Raw genomic sequence first — 19948 nt, forward strand, 5'->3', positions numbered from 1 at the left:
CCCCAATGCTGCTTTACTCTCCTCCATCATCCTTTCTGCCTCCTCTCAATTTTTTCTCTTCTAGTGACTCTTGCTATGTGCCTTTGAGCAGACCCCTTCCTTTAGGATTCTGTGTATGTAAAAGGAAAATGGGGATGGGCTAGGGGACACTTTAGGGGCCTTCCTGGCCTGACACTGTGAGTCAGCATTTCCAGGATGTGATGGGCCCCCCGAAAGCTCTCTGATGATGCTCTTGAACTGCCCTCCACCCCAGGCAGGTTTCCTCCAGAGAGTCCTAACCAGAGTCTTCCCTGCTGCCACAAACAACGCACTTATGCCCAAACATTGACCTCGGTTAAAAGACAGGGGGACAATGCTTTATTGACTTGGCACCTATGAACGGGTGGCTACAGGCCCCCAGGGTTCTTTGCTTCTGCAAAGTGGAGGCTCTGTGGTGGGAGCAGCATAAATCGAGTTGCTGGTTCCAGCTGCAGGGAGGGGCCACTGTCCCTGCTTTGGCCCCTCCAGTCCCCTTGTCCAGCCAAGCACCATCTGAGTCCAGGCCCTCACAGAGCAGTCCAGGGCAATGACCCAGGTCCTTCTGCAGCCCCGGGCCAGTCTAAGGTAAGAGCTGTAGGCCTCTCTTGCCTTCCCCTCTTCTTGAGGATCCCCAGATGGGTGGGGGGAAAGGAGATACCCCATTTACAGAGAGCACCTGAACCTCCTGGACCAGGGTTAAGGAAGGCTGGGTTAAGGGTATTGTAACAGGAGTCCCACCAAAGAGGAAAGTTAGGAGTTCTTCCCTTCCCACCAGTTTCTGTTTTAGCTGAGCAGAAAGTAGGAGTTTTCATTGAAATGGGCCCACAGTAGGTGGTGACAGGTGAGGTCACACACTAAGTTGATGGGATAGAGCCAGGCTCCCTCAGGCAGGACTACACCATCTGGGCAGGCTCTCTCCCAGGCAAGGGGAGGGAAGGGCAGAGTGAACTGCAGTTGTCACAGGAGGAGGACTTCCTGAAGGAGGAGGGGCAGGCCACAGTAGGCTCCCAGAAGAAGTGGTCTGCAGAGTGGGCTGGGTCACGATGGCTGGCACAGGACACTGGCATCCTCACTGTGGTCACAGTTGTGGGCATCCCAGCGGATGTGAGAGCAGAGCAGCAGGGCACTCTCGTCCCCACGGCACTTGACATTGTCCAGGAGGATAGGGCCTCGGCCTGGGCCAAAGTGGGCCTCACCAGGGGCTGCCAGGGCCTGGCCACAGCCCAGCTGGTGACACAGGACGCCGGCTGCCCGCATGTCCCAAGCATCATCGCACACAGTGCCCCACTGCTGCCCTAGGAAGAGCTCTACACGGCCCTCGCATCGGTGGGCTCCATTGGCCAGACGTAAGTGCCCTGTGGGGAGACAAGGTCTGGGGCTGGAAGGGGCTGGCCCAGGCCAGGCTGCTACCAAGCTAGGCCAGGTAAGGGGTAGTTAGAGGAGGCAAAGGGTGGTGGTTTGGGAGACAGCAGTGCCCTGGGAACCACTGGACGAAGGCAGACAAATGAGATTAAAATAAGATGGGCATCGGTCCAGAATGCATCTCAAGATAGAAGAATGTGCACAAGCCTTTGTGGGGCGCTCTTTGCATGCTGGGAGCTTCATGTCTGCTCTCTCCTTAGTTCTCTGTTCACAATCCCAATACCTCAGACCCAGGGCTCCTCTCTATCATCACCGTCTCCCCTCCTCCCTGGACTCCCCAGACTAAAGATTGAATTCTTTTATTGCTCTCCTGAGGACAGGAGCCCATCCCTTTATTTTGGTCCCAACTCTAGAAATCTCTAGATGACTCTAGCTTAAAACCCACCTCCCTCTTTCTGGACATCATGCCTCTATTAATGAGGCCTGAGACTCTCGCAGAAGGACAAAGGCTCCAGGACCTGGTGCAAATCTGCTGTGTAACCCCGAGCTGTGACCTCCTTCCAAATCTGGTCCTTCGTATCCTGATGCCTCCACTTCACTCTTAGGGACGGTGGACACCTACCGTCCCTGGGCCGAGGAGTGGGCACCTGGGTGGTCTCAGCACCATCCTGCTGGACTAGCTCGTCTGGGCCTGGCTCAGCAAGGACAAAGAAACAGGTGGCTGTCACATTGGGGAACAAGTCCCTTGAGGCCAGGTCACCTCTTACCCTCCAAGGGAGGACTGATTTAGGGTCAGAAAGGACTTCATAGGTCCCCGCTCCTTGGTACAGAAACGTGGGTTGTGCTTCTTTCACCCTGGGGCCCAAAGCAGAACCCTTTGTGGCCAAGGCTACCAGGACACCAAACAAGGGCGAAAATACCGATTCCCAAAGCAATCAATAAAGAGACGCATTTTAAAATGTGTCAGACTCTGCAAACACCCCTTTTCCATTGACTCCCACCAAGGGTCAAACGCTTGCTCCCCGAAAGCTGATCAACTCTCCCTGCTAACTACAGTTTTTCGGGTCCTTGACGCAGCAGAACAAAACCTCCCCGGCCACGCCTGTCTGTCACAGGTTCTGCCACACTTTACCACTGGACTTCGGCCTCTCACCTCGGGCCCCGCCCCTCACTGCAGCAGAGGGCGCTCCCTTCGCGGCCCCGCTCATGCCGCGCAGCCGCAGAGCGCGCCGATGGTGGGCTCCGCCTCTGCCTGCGGAGCGTGAATCCTCTTCCGCGGCGCTCACGCCGTAGTGCCTCGGCGAGCTCTGACGCTCGGCCCCGCCCATTTCCCAACAGACCCCGCCCCTCCCGCGCCGCAGAGCGTGCCTGCGCGAGGCCCCGCCCGTTCCCCAGAGCCTGCCTCATCCCGCCCGCGCCTCTGTACGCGCCTGCGCCGGTCCCGCCCATCTCACAGCAGGCCCCGCCCGTGTCGCAGTAAGCGTCTGCCCTCTGCACCCCGCCGCCCCCCCCCCATTCCTCAGATGGCGCTCGGCTCTGCCCGTGCCGCCGTGCATACGTGGTCCTGCAGCGGCCTTACCTGAGCAGAGCGCGCCCGCATCCTCGTGGTGGCCGCAGTTATGCTGGCCCCAGCCCAGGTGGAAGCAGTCGCTCAGGCGGGCCTCCGTGCCGGCGCAACCCACGTTGTCCAGCAGCACGGGGCCGCGGCCGTAGCCGAAGTGGCCGAGGCCCGTGGCACCCAGCGCCGGCCCGCAGCCCGCCTCGCGGCAGGCCACGCGCGCGTCCGCGAAGTCCCAGTCATCGTCGCACACGGTGCCCCAGCCCCCGGCGTATAGCACCTCCACGCGGCCGCGGCACGGGCTCGGGCCGCCCACCAGCCGCAGCCGCCCGCCTGCGGGGCGCACAGGCCCGCGGCCAGAGGGGCTGGGCTGGGGCCATCGGCTCCCGGGCAGAGCCCCGGCCCCACCCTCTTCCACCCACAACGGAACCCCGGCCCTGCCACTTACTTTTCTTCCCTGCCGCCCAGGCCGCTGTGGTGAACAGTGCCGGCTCCCTGGAAGGCAGGGCACCAACTCCTGTAGCTGCAGAGACAGGGTATCTAGAGCATTTGAAGGGGACAAAGAGGGCTTCTGGCCTGCAGCAGGGCACAGGGCGCGTCTACTGAGATGCCCCAACTCTTACCACACCTGCACCCCACTCAGCCTCAATCCTAGAGTCACCATGTTGTATGCTGTGATGGGGTCCTCAGGAAGCTTGAAGGGAATAAACCAAATCCTACTTCCAGGCATTATCCTAATTTCAATCCCAATGATAGGTCCAGCCCTAATTGCAAATGTACTTCGACCCTTCATTCAAGTTATATCTCACTTCTCCCAAGGCCTCTCAATTTCCAACCTCAGCCCCAACCCAAGTTTTATTTCAGAGCTTTGAGAAAATGCCTCCTCCCACCCTGCTGAACTTTTCAGAGCTCTGGATTTCACCCTTGCTCCACCTGCTCATCTGTTCTCTCACCCACCTCTTTACCGTCTGGCCAAAAGCCCTGGCCTGCTAGCCCGGGCCCCCTCCCCCTGAGTCCAGAACAGTCTTCCCAATTCCCAGCCCTGCCCACCTACCATTGCCCCTACCATTCCAGCCTGGTGGGCTGGGCTCCTTACCCTCTGGCTCTGTGTGCCAGGCCCAGTCCGCTCTTGTGCCCGACGGTGGCAGTGCTGTGAGAGTCAGGTGCCCCAGGACTAGAGTAGGAGTCAGAGAAGGGAGTAGGGTCAGAGGCCAAGGTTCTGGTTCCTGGTCAGCCTTGGGCTCTCGGACAGGATGGGAGGGTCTCCCTGGAGAAGACAACAGATTTTACTTTCAGAGCTGGGGGCTCAGTCCCAACTGGGGTCCAAGGAAGTCTGCCCCACTTTGCCAGTTCTTGTAATTTAGTTGTGCCGCCTAGGTGTACACTTCACGGTTTATACAGGCATTCACAGATGTGCTTTCATTTTTCTCCAGTGCTCCCAGAAGCCCAATGTGTGTCCAAGATGGGGAGATAAAGAAGGCCTTGCCCAACAGGGAGGGTCATGCACAGTCCTGAGGGGCTTGCAGAACAAAACTCACTATTCCCATTTACAGATAAAATAATGAGACTGGAAAGGGCAAGGGGCATACCCAAGATCATGCAGCAAGGTTAGCTGAGGCTTTGCCAGGGCTCACTCTGCCTCATTGGGCCTCAGCTTTCCCATCTGTAAATTGGGGATGATGGCCCCTGGTTAGCTGTGAGGCATGGGCAAGCACTTTATATCTGGTAGAATGGAGTCCATTTGTGAAATGCCATTAACAGCCCTGTTATTCCTACTTCAGAAAACCTCTCAGTATGGGAGAGGGACCAGGTGAGAAGAACTACTATTATAAGAGAATCAGGATTACAGATGGCTAGGGAATTCTGGGGACATACCTGGGTGTCAATGAGAGAATTCTGGAGTATCTCTGGAGCGATCCTAGAGGACTATTACTTTACCCTGAAGTATTCCATAAAGAGTACTTAGAAAGTGGTGGAAAATTCCGAAGGCATTTTTGGAGTACTGTTAGACAATTCTGGAGTATTGGTGAGGTAATACTGCAGTATTACATACCTGTGGAGTCTACTAGGATGTTCGGAGGCACTTCTAGAGCAGTACTGAGAAATTAAAACTAATTCGGGGGCCTTCTTGAAAGAGCTCAGGTTAACACCAAGACAGTCGACATCCCGGTCCCCTCCCAGGCCCCACTCCACCTCCTCCTGCTTCAGGACTCGGCCCCGCCCCGCCCACCGGCCCCGCCCCCGAAATCCGCACCTGCGCAGAGCGCGCCGGCGTCCTCGTGGTGGCCGCAGTTGTGCACCCCCCAGCCTAGGCTCAGGCAGGCTGCCAGACGGGGCTCGCCTCCTTCACAGTGCACGTTGTCCAGCAGGATGTGCCCCGTGCCGTAGCCGAAGAAGGCGTTGGTGGTGGCTGCCAGGGCCGCCCCGCAGCCTAGCTGGCGGCAGACCACGGTGGCGTCCGGCAGCCCCCAGTCATCGTCACACACGGTGCCCCACAGGCCACCGTGCAGGATCTCCACTCGGCCCTGACACGGGCCCGCGCCCCCCACCAGGCGCACGCTGCCCTCACCTGGTAATGGGGGTGGAGGGACAAGGAGCATCTCCCACGTGGCTTTGCTGCCCACCCCAACCCAAAGTTCTTCCTTATTGCCCCAGGCCCTCCGCATACCCACAGTGCATGGTGTCCCAGGACTTAAAACCTAGGAGGAGCTGCTCACCCACTTACCCCCAAGGCACTGCTTCCTCAGAGTCTAGATTGGGGGTGCTTTGTGGCATCTGAGGACAGAACCCTATGGCTGTGTCATTTCCTGCCTAAAAGCAACCCTCCCTGCCCTTGTCCATCCATGCTCTGCTAACCATCTAGGAGGTGCTGATTCCTCATTTATAACACTACTGCAATGAAAGCCTTCTCATCTTTCCAGGTACAGCACCAACAACTCTTCCTCCAGGAAACCCTCCCTGATTTCTGATGAATGGGATCTTCTTCCTCCTCCGGATTTTCTTGCCTTTTTATCTGTCTTTCTTTAAGGGAACTTTTCATTTTGTTGTTCTACATCATTATCAGCATTTCTGTGAATATCGGACTCTCCCATTAGATTAAGCTTCAGCCCCCACCTCTCATTTTCTCCAACCTTGTGCTGACTATTTTTATCATCCCACTAGAATGAATCTTCTTTCCCTGTCCAGATGGTGAGTGGCCTGAGGGGGTGTAGGGGCAGGGCGGGATGAAGGAATGACCAAACTCACCCATCAGTAATCCCTCACTTCCCACTGCCTAGGGTAGGGTTTGGGATATTCCTCCCTGGATCCCTCTCCTAAGACCCAGGTGGTCCCCCACATTGCCTTTACTTACCTTTTCCATTCTGGGGAGTTGTAGGGGGGTGCCCTACTCGTTAACACTTTCCTTGTTGGGGGCTGCGTGGGCAAGAATTCTGGGAAAGAAGCAGGGTGGAAGGGAGGAGAATATGGAGTTTTCTGTTCTCCATCCTCACAAACACAGGTATGTGAGGGGCAGGGCATGGACCCCTAAGGTACCTGCCCTCAGGGCCTCTGGCCACACAAAGGGTCAAAACTAGGAAATCTGGGGTATGAGAGGAGAAAGGGCCACCTGAGTCCTGAAAGCAGTAGCTTTAGAGGATTTCGTTTGGTTCTCAGTTCTTTTAGTTCTTAAAGCAGCATCACATCACTTGAGAGCTTGTTAGAAATGCAAATTCTCAGGCTCCACCCCAGACGCAGGATCAGAAACTCTGGCATGGGGCCACCATCCTGTGTTTTAATGAGCCCTCCAGCTGATTTTCTTGAAAACCTGAAAATACTGCTCTCAAGGTCAAAGCCTCTCAGAGATTTGTTGCAGCTCTACACCAGCGGGCCTCACCGCCAGTATGACCCCAACTGTCTGGTTTTAAAAATGGGAAGAGGGCTCTGCTGGGATAATCAAGGCCCTCCATGGAAGCAGTAATGCTGGTTTTCAGCAGAGGTCACACAATAAGCTAGAGCACTGCTGGGGCCCAGGCTCTGACAGCCAGGCTGGGGCGCTTCCCCCAGCACCGTGCACTGCACGCTGCTGGCTCGGCCTTCTTCTTTGGAAACATTCTTACCGCTGGAAGCCCTGCTGCCTGCCAGCCTGTCTACCCTTCCGGGTCACAGACTGTCCTGCTCACCGTCACACAGGACAGCCACGTCCTCGTAGTGAAAGCAGTTGTGGACGCCCCAGCCTCGGCTGCCACACTCGCTCAGCGCAGCTTCCTGCCCACGGCACTCCACGTTGTCCAGCAGGATGGGGCCACGGCCCTGGCCGAAGGCGAGGGGCCGCGGCACGGGCAGAGCCAGGCCACAGCCCAGCTGACGACACACCACATTGGCGTCCACCACGTCCCAGTCGTCGTCGCAGACGCTGCCCCAGGAGCCGCCATGCAGGACCTCCAGGCGTCCCTGGCAGCGGCTCGGGCCCCCCACCAGCCTCAGCTCTGTGGAGTGGGTTAAGCTGGCACAGGGGGATCAGTGGACCCAACCTAGAGGGTGCCTCCGCCTTGCCCTGAAGCTGTGGGGTCCTTGGGATCAGGCCCTCCTGGGATTTATTTCTCCCTTTCTGTAAAATGGGGAGACTAGAGCAATCCCTTTGGGGGCCTCTAGAATAATGGAGGGCTGGTTAGTCATTATTCCCTGGGTCTTCTGTTTGAGCATCTGAGTACCTCGGGAGCAGGGGGGAGGGCAGGGGGGAGGGGCAGGGGCACCTACCTGGAAAGGGCAGTGAGGTGGGCTGTAGGGTGCTGGCTGGAACAGAGTGAGGAAGAGCATTGGCCCCCTCAGCCCCCTCCCTTGGCTGCCTGGCCCTGGGAACACAGCCCCCCCTCCTCTGCCCATGGTCCCCACCATCATCCCCCTCCTCTTCACTACCCCTGCTTTTCCAAAGCCCCTGACTGCCCCAGTTGGTTTCCTTGCTTCATCCCTCGCCCATTGGTCCATGGGCCACCCCAGAGAGATCTGCCTGAGACACATATCAGCTCAGCTTATCCCACTCCACTGCTGAAGTCCTCAAAGACTTCCCTTTTCCTTCAGGAGTCCCAGAACCTAAGTTTTCTCTACAAAGTCTTCTAGGATCTTCTGATCCGCTTCTCCTTACTTCTTAATCTCCCATCAGTCTTGTCTCCAGGTCTTTAACCCTGAAGTCTCCTCTGCTAGCCCAGCTCATTACAGCCCTGCAGATCGAGCCACCTCCTATGGGAAGCCTTCCTGGAGCTCTCAGCTAGAAGTGCTCTCCTTTTCCTCTGAATACCTGGGCACCATATACATACCCTTTTCCAGGCCTTCTGCCCGGTGATGTGGCCATGTCTGTCTCATCTCGGTCTCCCCCAGAGCCACCTGCGCAGAGCCTGTTACTCCCCAGGTGCTCAGTAGCTCTGCCTTAAGTGTGTAAATTACCTTTGGGATTCATTCTGACTTCCTCCCAAAGGTTTACCTGTATAAGTCCTTCTGGTTCGGCTCTCACATATGTGTATGTCAGGTACTGTGCTCATTGCTTTATGTGGCCTGACTCACTTACTCATTAGGACAACTTATGAGGCAGCTTGGATTTTGCAGAAGGGGAAACTTCAGGTTTAGTGAAGTTAGGTAACTTGCTCAAGGCCATTCCGCAAATAAAAGGTAGAGCTGGAATTCTAACCCGGACAGCCACAGTCTCCTCCACCATACAATTCTGAGCACGTGGACTGAGAGGGAAACTGGCCTAGCATGGGAAATTGAATACCCATAATAGCCCCTCATTTGTGCGCAGAGTTCTCAGACACAGCCACATACCTTAGCTCAGAGAAAGAATCCTTACAACCTCTGAGGCATGTACTAGTGTACCCATTTTACAGATGAAGCAACTAAGGGTCAGTTTCTTCTTTCCTAAGTTAGGGTAGTCCCTAGGCTGTTTGATTGCATCTGTTCCACCAGTTGGCTTTCCAACAGCCATTGGTGAGCCCATGCCCTTTCCCTCCTTGCCTGTTTCCAATATCCTAACTGCCCATACTCTGTGTACATTGAGCCCTCACCTTTAGCACTGAGCCTTCCACTCCCCCAACTCAGACCTTAGCTTTCATCAAACCTGGGCAAATGTCAGAGCTGGAGGGAATGTTGAAAACCACCTCCTTTACAGGCCACCTCCCACCGTAATTTTACAACTGGGAAAACTCAGAGCCAGAAAGGGGAAACGGGGGGAGGGGGGCACTCACCCAGTGGCAAGAGGAGGAGGAAGGACAGGACAGGGGTGAGGGGGGGAGGGGCAGCGTTCCTGTCTCCCGGCCTCCATCCCCTGCTCTTCTCATCAGGCTGGGGACCAACTTGCATCTCCGTGTCCTTACGCGTCCAGCCAGTGGATGGCCTTTCCAAGGGTCCCATTAAGGGGTGGTGGAGAAGTCACAGCTGGAACTTCTGGAATTAAAGGTTCCCCTTCACTTCTTCCAGCTGGAAGGGCCCAGGTGGAGCTTCGGTGAGGGGTGGGGGCGTGACATTTCCACTTGGGTTTCGTATTCTGAGTGGAGGCGGCAGCTGGAGGATGAGGACAGAAACACAGATGGAAACTCCTCATGAGGAGTTAGGTCTGGCTGGAGCAGAGGGTGTATGAAAGCAAGGGGTGGGAGGGTTGTCTGATCCCAAACCGAGACAGGTCTGCCTGGCTGTGCCAAAGGCTCAGACTTTTTCATCCGGGGCAGCACATCCCAAAGCAGGGTGTTTGTGCCACTGGGGGCAACCCACATCATTTTGGGGGGAGATAGATGACATCTACTGTTTCATTTACATTTATTTTTTCTTTTACACTGCCTTCTATTTATGGCAAAGGATTCTGGCTTTTCATTTATCTGGAACAACATAAAGTTTCCCTTTAAAGTTAATTTAATTTATTTAATTTTATTTTTTTGGCTGCACCGCAGCTTGCGGGATCTTAGTTCCCCGACCACGGATTGAATCCAGGCCCATGGCAGTGAAAGCGCTGAGTCCTAACCACTGGACCACCAGGGAATTCCCTAAAGTTAATTGAAATCAGAAAAAAAAAAAAAGTTAATTTAAAGAAAAAACATCAGGGACTTTCCTGGTGGTCCAGTGGGTAAGACCCTGCGCTCCCAATGCAGGGGACCCGGGTCTGATCCCTGGTCAGGGAACTAGATCCCGCATGCATGCCACAACGAAGATCCCGCGTGCCGCAACTAAGACCCCACACAGCTAAAATAAATAAAAATTAAAAAAAGAAAAAACATCAAGGAAATATAGTTCCCACGAGTCACAAATATGCAAAAATGGTATAGGGCTGGGAGAGTAAATGCCATTTGGGATTTTTTTTTAAATTTTGTATTGAGGCTTACAAACCAAAAAGTGCATAAATCATAAGTGCAGAGCTCAGTAAACATTCACACCATGTAACCAGCATCCCAGTGTGTGGACTATGATTGGATGGTTGGCGGCTGGTTTAGAAGATGGTTCTGTTTGGGACATACTGAGACCCAGGTTCCCGGGGGACATGGGTGCCCCTCTCAGCCGGAACGCACCCGCCCACCCCCCCATCTTTCCCTGGCTTTGCTTCCATCCTGGCATACAAACAGTCTGCTTGGGAAGAGGATGAAAACCTATCTGGATGTGGACACAGGGTTTTCAATACTCCATTCATGGGGCCCGGAATAATCAGCTTTTGTGTTCTTGGGGACAGCTGGGAGATGGGAGTCGAGAGCTGTGAGGAGGGGGGGACCATGGTCCAATCTTTGCTGAGGGGAATCCACTGTGATCTGGGTCTTCCCCTGCCTCCCAGGCCTTGGGGCCACCCATCTCTCAGGCTGTTGGAACACTGGCCCCCCAGGTCAGGGAAGCCCCTGCTCTGTGAGTATGGGGACACACAGCTCCCAGGGAACCTGGCTGGGAATTCTGAAGTACCCCCTCTCTATCCCCTGCCACCGTGGCCCAGGAGTGAGGGAGGAGGACCCCCGATCCTGACCGCCACTGATCTCAAGTCCTGGCTGACCCTAGAGCTCTCAGTGGGCCTTGTGGAAACTGCCTTATCTCTAGCTCCTAGCTTGGTCCCCAAAACTGCTCCTGCCTTACACCCTGGGAACCTTGGTCCAAATGAGGCTTAACCATTCCCTGCCCTCGTGGATTGTGGCTCCCTCCCTACCCTGTAGCAGTGCACCTGTTGCCCTGAACTGTTTCTTCACTGTTCAGGGCAGGCAGCACACACAGTGGTTACAAGAATCCGCTCCATCATCTACTTACTAGCTGTGTGAGCTCATCTTGCCACGCCTCGCTGTCCTCATCTGTAAAATGGGGCTAGTCATTGTTCTTGCTAGGGTACATGAGCTAAAGTTTGTAAAAAGTTTAGCCCAGAGCCTGGCCCACCGTAAGTGTGGTAGCTGTTATTATGATTACTGTTTCCCCGTTTAGACTGGGGACCCTCGAGAGCAGGGACCAGGGCTTACCCAACGGTAGCACCTGGCACAGGGTGGGTACTAAGGAGACTGAATGAAGGTTAAGGCTGCAGAATCACAGCACTGAAGCAGTCAGGAGGGGCCCCGGAGATCATTAAGGACAACTCCACATCTGTCCAGTGGAAAACTAGTCACACACACTCAAACTCACACACGCCAGCAAAAGGGAAGAATTCCTACCTGGGGGAAGGTTCTAGGCTCTTTCTGTTGCTTCTTCTATAGTCAGTCCGAGGTCAAATCACTTTTTCTGCCTCCAGAAATTTAGGACTGGGAAGGATCCCCCAGATGCAGATCAACACAGACCTTTCTTCTTTTCTTTCCAAAGCTGGGAGGTGAGCAGAGGCAAAGTCCCCCGTCCATGGAGCTGGCTGGTGGTCCCAGCCTGTCCCCACCCGACCTTAGGGGCAGAGGGAGGCAAAGGGAGAGTGAAGGTGGCCTGCAGTGTCTGGAGCAGCCCCCAAGAGGGGCACCGGGCAGAGGAGGAGCTCTGGGGTTGGGGGGCAGGCGTGGACTCTCAGGGCCAGGCAGCCCCTCCTCCCCCTTCCCCCACCCCAGGGTTCAGGTTTCAGAAAGGCCTGGATAGGCCTCCACCCCTTGGCAGGGCAGCCAAAAGCATCCCTGTCTCTCCTGCGACAGCCCTGATTCAACCCTTAGTTCCGTTGCCTGGGACTCCCCCTTGACCATGTCCAAACCCATCCCACCTGGGGGTTTGGAAACCTGGTTGCAGGAGCCAGAGTACATGAGGTAGGCTTCCCATGTAGGCAGGACCTCTGATTTTGCTGCTGATTTTTTTGCCTTATTGTGGTTCCTTTTATGTTCCGGTACCTTTGGGACTTAGGCGCTTTTGTAGTTATAGGTGACAGGTAGCGGCGTGTGGTTTACTCTGTAGTTTATAGCTTCAGTCAAATGCTGTGCTGGAATTCTGCACCTTCTGGCTGGAACCACAGACTCTCAGAGCTGAAGGGGTCCTAAGAGCCTCCACAGGGTGGTTCCCAAACCTGGGTGTGCATTCACATCACCCCTGGGTGCACTTAAAAATATAAACAGATTCCTGCCCCTACCACTTTTGCCCCAGAGATTCCGATCCAGCAGTTGAGGGATGGGATTCCCCGCAAAAGTGTATTTTTGAAAATCTACTGAGACTCAAACAAGTTTGGGGATCAGGGGGTCTAACCCAAGCTGCTTGTCGTGCAGATGGGAAAACGGAGGCCAAGAGAGGAAAATGGAGACACAGCCTGTACAACCCCGAAGGACTTAGTTCCCTGACACTGGAGCCTAATCTTGCTTCCTACTTAGAAAAAGAAAATTCTCTGATACGAGGTCTGCCATCACCTGGCTCCCAAACCTACACCCCCTCACATGTCCGCACTCAGCCCTCCTCTCCTCCCCGGGCCTGAGGAACTGCTCCCCTGCAGTCCAGACCCCATCTCCTTCTGCCTTCTCGGGGACCTCCCTCTCTCCATCTGTGGGTCTTCTCTCTCCCGTGTTCAGTTGCTCTTTCCCACCTGGATTCTTCCCATGGGGCTTCTAAGCAAACTGGTTTCTGTCATTTAAAGCAAACAACAGAAAACCCTTTCAACCTATGTCGGTTGGGTCTTCAGGGTAGAAATGGCCCAGCCCTAGTATTCCTACCATGCTTTTTTTTTTTTTTTTTGGCCGCGCTGCACGGCATGTGGGATCTTAGTTTCCTGACCAGGGATCGAACCCACACCCGCTGGGCCATCAGGGAAGTCCCTCCCTACCATGCTTTGTCACTGGCTGGGGATGCCCGGGAATAGTGTGCCCTTGGCTCAAAGGCTGCAGTAGATCCCGAAGCTGCTACAAACGGAGGCTGTCAGCTGACTACATTCCTCACAACTCATCAGCTCCTTTCTCGGAGGGAGATCTGAGCAGACCATCTGCATGGCTGCCACTGGCCTCCATGCCCCACTCTGGCTGCTGCCCTACCCCTCTCCTCCCTATCACAGCCAAACTTCCCCAAAGAGCTGTCTGCTCACCCACCTTTATTTCCTTTCCTCTCACTCACTACTCAAATGGCTCCAATCTGCTTTCGGTCCTTAGCATGTCACTGAGACAACCCTTCCTCAGGTCGATGGTGACCTGCACATCATGAGATTCAAGGGACAATGTTTTCATTCCTTGTTTTAGTTATAATATGAGCTCTGAAACTGTATTCATCAGTTTTTGCTGGGATAGAGGGCATAACAAACAACCCCCCCCATTTGCGATGGCTTACAACAAACATTTACTTTTCTCCCATGGTTCTGCACGTTGGCTCTGAAGGCTCTATTTCAGGCTGTGGGTTGGGTTCAGGTCGGCACCGTGTGTGCCCCATTTCAGGACCCAAGCTAAAGGAGCAGTGGTTACCTGGGGCACGCTCCACCTGGAGATGAAGGCGGAAACCCCAAAGACCAAGCAAGCACATTTAAAGCTTGTGCTGGGTCACGACACACATCCCATCTGCTCATGCATGTTACATTGTCTACAGCAAGTCATATGGCCAAGCCTTGTTATCTATCAATGAGGCAGGGGAAGTATGTCTCTCCCAAAAGTGGGGAGGAGGAGAGAGTGAACATATGCTGAACAGTAGTATAACCCACCAGAAAATAACAGAGGCTTAAACAATATCCAAATTTATTTTTATCTCTCACCTATAAGTGCTGGCAGGAGATCTAGAGCTCACGATTGTGAAGGATCCAGATTCCTTCTTTCTTCTTCCTCTGCTGCCCTCAACAGGGCTTCCTTCTCATGGTCCAAGATGGCTTCTCCAACCTCCGCCACCATGATTTTATTTCAGCCAATGTATCAGTCAGCGTGGCTGCCGTAACAAAATACCACAGACTGTGTGGCTCAAACAATAGAAATTTATTTTCTCACAGTTCTGGAGGCTGGAAAGTCCAAGATCAAGGTTCTGGCAAGGTTTGGTTCCTAGTGAGAGCCCTCTTTCTGGCTTGCAGAGAGCTGCCTTCTCACTGTGTCCTCACATGGATCTCAGAGAGCTCTCTTGTATCTCTCCTTGTAAGGACACTAATCCTATCAGATCAGGGCCCCACTCTTATGGCCTCATTTAATCTTAACTCCTAAAGGCCCTATTTTCATATATACTCACATTGGGGGTTAGGGCTCTAACATGAGTTTTGGAGGGACACATTCAGTCCATGACAGCCAATGAAAAGAGAAAGAAAAGACACACGGAAGGCATGTTCCTTCCCTTAAGGGGCACAACCACATCCCTTCAGCTCTCTTATGGCTGGAACATCTTCTCACAGCCATAGCCCAGCTAAGAATTCTATTACTATGTAAGAAGGGACAGAAAGTACCAGGCAACAATGACAGTTTCTGCCATAGTCCTTGTGTTACTTGATATCTCAGAAATGTTGGGTTGGACTTCCCTGGTGGCGCAGTGGTTAAGAATCTGCCTGCCAATGCAGGGGACACGGCTTCGAGCCCTGGTCCGGGAAGATTCCACATGCCGCGGAGCAACTAAGCCCGTGCGCCACAACTACTGAGCCTGCACTCTAGAGCCCGTGAACCACAACTCCTGAGCCCACGTGCCACAGCTACTGGGCGCACATGTCGCAACTACTGAAGCCTGCGTGCCAAGAGTCCGTGCTCTGCAACAAGAGAAGCCACCGCAATGAGAAGCCTGCGCACCACAACAAAGAGTAGCCCCCACTCGCCGCAACTAGAGAAAGCCCGTGCGCAGCAACGAAGACCCAACGCAGCCAAAAATAATAAATAAATAAAAAGAAGGAAATGTTGGGGTTTTTTAAATTGGGGTATATAGCTGATTTACAATGTTATGTTAGTTTCAGGTGTACATAAAATTAATTCAGATATATATATATGAATATATATATATATATTTTTTTTTTCAGATTCTTTTCCCATATAGGTTATTACAAAATATTGAGTAGAGTTCCCTCAAAAGTGTTTGATACTCTATCAGTTGCAGTGTTTCTGGCTGCAAGTAATGGAAAATGCAAATCTCAGTCACTCATAAAGAGGAGTTTTTATCTCACTTAATAAGGAGTCCAGGGACTTCCCTGGTGGTCCAGTGGCTAGGACTCCGCTTTCCCAATGCAGCAGGCCCGGGTTCAATCCCTGGTCAGGGAACTATATCCCACATGTCGCAACTAAGAGTTCGCATGCCACAACTAAAAGATCCTGCACACCGCAGTGAAGATCCTGCGTGCCACAACTGAGACCCAGTGCAACCAAATAAATAAATATTAAAAAAAAAAAAAAGAAGTCCAGAGGTAAGGCCATTTCAGGATTGGTTAATTCAGTGGAGTGACATCATCAGGGACCCAGGTCTACTCTGCTATCTTCAGTAAGTTGGCTCCTTCTTTTGGCTGGTTTCCCTCATGACTCAACATGGTGGCCTCAATTCTGAGTAGCTCATGCATATGACAATGTTCAGAGCCAGAAAAGAGGAAACACCCCCACCTTGTGTCCTATTTTAAAAGCTAAGAAGTCTTTACCAGAAAACCCAGAAGAGAAATCCACTCAAGTCTCAGTGGCCAGATCCAGTGACTTGCCCATTGCAAAGTATGACTGGCAAGTGGACCAGAGCCCTAGGCTCAGTCCTAGCCTTTTTCTCCATCCATTCTACCTCTCTAGGAGACTTTGAATAAGCTCTGGGTATACAATTTGTTGGTTTTGAGTATATTCACAGAGTTATACATCCATCACCATTACGTAATTCCAGAACATATTCACTATCCCCAACGACACCTGTACCCATTAGCAGCCAATTCCTTTTCCCCCTCCCTCCAGCCCTTGGCAACCACTAATCTACTTTCTGTCTCCATGGATTTTCCCATTCTGGACATTTCCTATAAGTGGAATCCTACAATATGTGGCCTTTTGCTCCTTTCACTTAGAATAGTTTTCAGAGTTCATCCATATTGTAGCATGTATCTGTACTTTATTCCTTTTTATAGCTCAGTAATACTCCACTGTATGGATATATCACCTATATGAATAGATATTGATATATTCCTATCTAGAATATATAAAGAACTCTCAAAACTCAACATTAAAAAAACCAAACACTCCAAGTGGACAATGGGCAAGCCACGAAGAGACATTTCACCAGAGAGGATATACGGATGGCAATGAGCACGTGAAAAAATGTTCAACATCACTAGCCATTAGGAAGATGAAAATTAAGCCCAGGATAAGCTATCGCCACACAACTATCAGAATGGCTAAAATAAAAATAGTGACAGTACCAAATGCTAACAAGGATGTGGAGAAACTGGATCCCTCATACATTGCTGGTGGGAATATAAAATGATCCAGCCACTCTGGAAAATAGTTTAACAGTTTCTTTAAAAACTAAACAGGTGGGGGGCTTCCCTGGTGGCACAGTGGTTGAGAGTCCGCCTGCCGATGCAGGGGATGCGGGTTCGTGCCCCGGTCCGGGAAGATCCCACATGCCGCGGAGCGGCTGAGCCCGTGAGCCATGGACGCTGAGCCTGCGCATCCAGAGCCTGTGCTCCGCAACGGGAGAGGCCACAGCAGTGAGAGGTCTGCGTACCGCAAAAAAACAAAAAAAAAAACCTAAACAGGTGGACTTCCCTGGTGGCACAATGGTTAAGAACCCGCCTGCCAAGGCAGGGGACACGGGTTTGAGCCCTGGTCCAGGAAGATGCGACGTGCCATGGAACCACTAAGCCCATGCGCCACGACTACTGAGCCTTCGCGCCCCAACTACTGAAGCCCACAACGCCTAGAGCCCGCAGACCACAACGAAGAGTAGCCCCCACTGGTCGCAACTAGAGAAAGCCCACGTGCAGCAATGAAGACCCAATGCAGCCAAACAAACAGACAAACAAACAAAACTAAACAGGGAATTCCCTGGAGGTTCAGGGGTTAGGACTCCACACTTTGACTGCTGAGGGCGCGGGTTCAATCCCTGCTCTGGGAGCTAAGATCCTGCAAGCCGTGTGGTGCGGCAAAAAAAAAAAAAAAAAAGACAACAAACTAACACACAAAGAACCCCTAAACATACACTTACCATACAACCCAGAAATTATATTCCTGGGCATTTATTCCAGAGAAATGAAAACCTATGTCTGCACAAAAACCTACACAAGAATGTTCACAGCAGCCTTATTTGTAATAGCCTGAAATTGGAGACAATCAGAATGTCCTACATTAGGTAAAGGGTTAAACAAACCATAGTACAGTCACTCCATGGAAACTTCTCAGCAATAAAAAGGAACAAACTATTGATGCGTGCAAGAACTTCAGTGAATTTCAAGGGCATTTTACTGTGTGAAAAAGAAAGCTGATCTCCAAAGGTCACACACGCTATGATTCCATTTATATAATAGCCTTGAAATGACAAAAGTTATAGAGGTGGAAAACAGATTAGTGATGCCCAGGGTTTAGGGATTGTGTAGGGGAGAGGAGTGGGTGTGAAGGAATAGCTCGAGAGAGATCTTTGTGATGACAGAATTGTTCTGTATCTTGATGGCCATGATGGTAACAGACGTCTACACATATGATAACATGACAGAACTATACACACACATCATATAAATGTCACATTCATGGCTTTGATCTTGTACTACAGTTATGTAAGATGTAATCATCAGGGGAAACTGAGCTAAGGGTACACGGGACCTCCTTATACATTTCTTTGCAACTTCCTGTGAATCTATAATTAGTATTTCAAAATAAAGCATTAAAAAAAAAGTCTTAGCTGACTTACAAAAGCAAAACAGACTAACATTGCAAAATAAAAGCAAAAAATTTTTCGTATTTCTTGAAATCATCAGCTTGGGGTATGAAAATGGATTCCTACAAGTGGTTTTCCCTGGTGTGAGAAACTGCAGGTGCCCAGGGGTTGATTCACTGTTTTATCTTCTCAAAGATCCTTTGGAAGCAGCCGGGCTTGTCTGGATAGTAGGAAAATCTGGTGTGCGGTGTGTGAGTGCAATCCCACTGGGTCCCCACATTCTGGAATGTCTTTCCCGAGTGGAGTAACTTTTCTGCTCTTCAGCCCCCTAGGGGGATGGTGACACCCAAAAGTTTTGATGACTCCGTTTAGGTTAGTTATGAAAAGATATCCTAATGCACTTTTTTTTTTTTGGCTGCTCTGTGCAGCTTGTGGGATCGGATCTTAGTTTCTTGACCAGAGATTGAACCCAGGCCCTCTGCAGTGAAAGTAGAGTCTGAACCACTGGACTGTCAGGGAATTCCCCTAATGCATTTCTAACAGTCCCCCCTATTCACAGGAAAGCTGTTACACTAAATCTGACTAGTGCCCACATCACTATTCTTTCTTGGTGTGTGTGTTTTGTTTTGGGGTTTTTTTCTTTCTTCTTTCTTTTCTTTTTTAAAAGTTTTTTTTGGAGTATAGTTGATTTACAATGTTGTATTCGTTTCAGGTGTACAACAAAGTGAATCAGTTATACATATAGGCCATTACAGAATTTTCCCATATAGGCCATTACAGAGTATTGAGTAGAGTTCCCTGTACTATACAGTAGGCCCTTATTAGTTATCTATTTTATATATGGTAATGTATATATCCCAGTCTCCCAATCCCAATCTCCCAGTTTATCCCTTCCCCCTCTTACCCCCTGGTAACCATCAATTTGTTTTCTACATCTGTGACTCTACTTCTGTTTTGTAAATAGGTTCATTTGTACCCTTTTTTTAGATTCCACATATAAGTAATATCATATGATATTTGTCTCTCTCAGTCTGGTTTACTTCACTCAGTATGCCAATCTCTAGTTCCATCCATGTTGCTGCAAATGGCATTATTTCATTCTTTTTATGGCTGAGTAATATTCCATTATATATGTACCACATCTTCTTTATCCATTCCTCTGCTGATGGACATTTAGGTTGCTTTTGGTGTGTTTATCTAGGCAAGACGGCTGAAGTGGGAATCCGTTGCAACCCATTGTTGGGAAATGAAAGTCTCATTGTGAGATACATTTGCGCTACGGCAAAATGCGGTTCCCACAGAACATGCAAAAGTGAAATTAGAGCATAGAAGAGAAGTGCCCAATATTTCCCCCTAGAGTCACTGAAACTTCATTCTTTGGTCTTCTTGTAGACAACGGCAGGGAGCATGTTTGGGGAAGCACAGGTGTTGAGGGAGAGTTTGGTATGACCAGAACTGGGGACCATTATGTTTGCCCAGCACTTTCTTTCAGAAGCAGCCTAAGGCCTAAGGGCTGCCAAGGCAGAAGCCTCCCAAGGGATGTGCCTTGTATTGGGAAACCAATGGCCCAGAGGAAACTTCTGGCAGCAGCTGCCACATTCTGAGAATCAAGCAGACCCTCTTGGACAAAAACTGAACTCTTTTTCTTATGCAATATTTAAAATTATTTTATTGTGACTTCCCTGGTGGTCCAGTAGCGTGTTCCCAATTCAGGGGGCCCAGTTTCGATCCCTGGTCAGGGAACTAGATCCCACATGCCACAACTAGAGATCCCACATGCCGCAACTAAGACCTGGCACAGCCAAATACATAAATAAATATTTTTAAGAGTTATCTTATTTTATTTTTAAGTGGCAAAATACATTT

At 51.4% G+C, this 19948-nt stretch overlaps 1 protein-coding gene across 1 annotated transcript; it reads right to left on the bottom strand.

The window, feature by feature from the left end:
* Positions 1–432: 432 nt before the first annotated feature.
* SSC4D (scavenger receptor cysteine rich family member with 4 domains) lies at positions 433–9319 on the bottom strand. The gene is given in 11 exon segments (XM_032605896.1): positions 433–1373; positions 2003–2071; positions 2960–3271; positions 3387–3461; positions 4035–4112; positions 5193–5507; positions 6291–6321; positions 6323–6369; positions 7099–7404; positions 7676–7711; positions 9154–9319. Coding segments are annotated over 11 exon segments (1752 nt in total). The 3' UTR covers positions 433–1056.
* Between the last annotated feature and the right edge of the window lie 10629 nt (positions 9320–19948).

Source organism: Phocoena sinus, chromosome 15 (genome assembly GCF_008692025.1).
Source record: "Phocoena sinus isolate mPhoSin1 chromosome 15, mPhoSin1.pri, whole genome shotgun sequence".
Taxonomy (NCBI): domain Eukaryota; kingdom Metazoa; phylum Chordata; class Mammalia; order Artiodactyla; family Phocoenidae; genus Phocoena; species Phocoena sinus.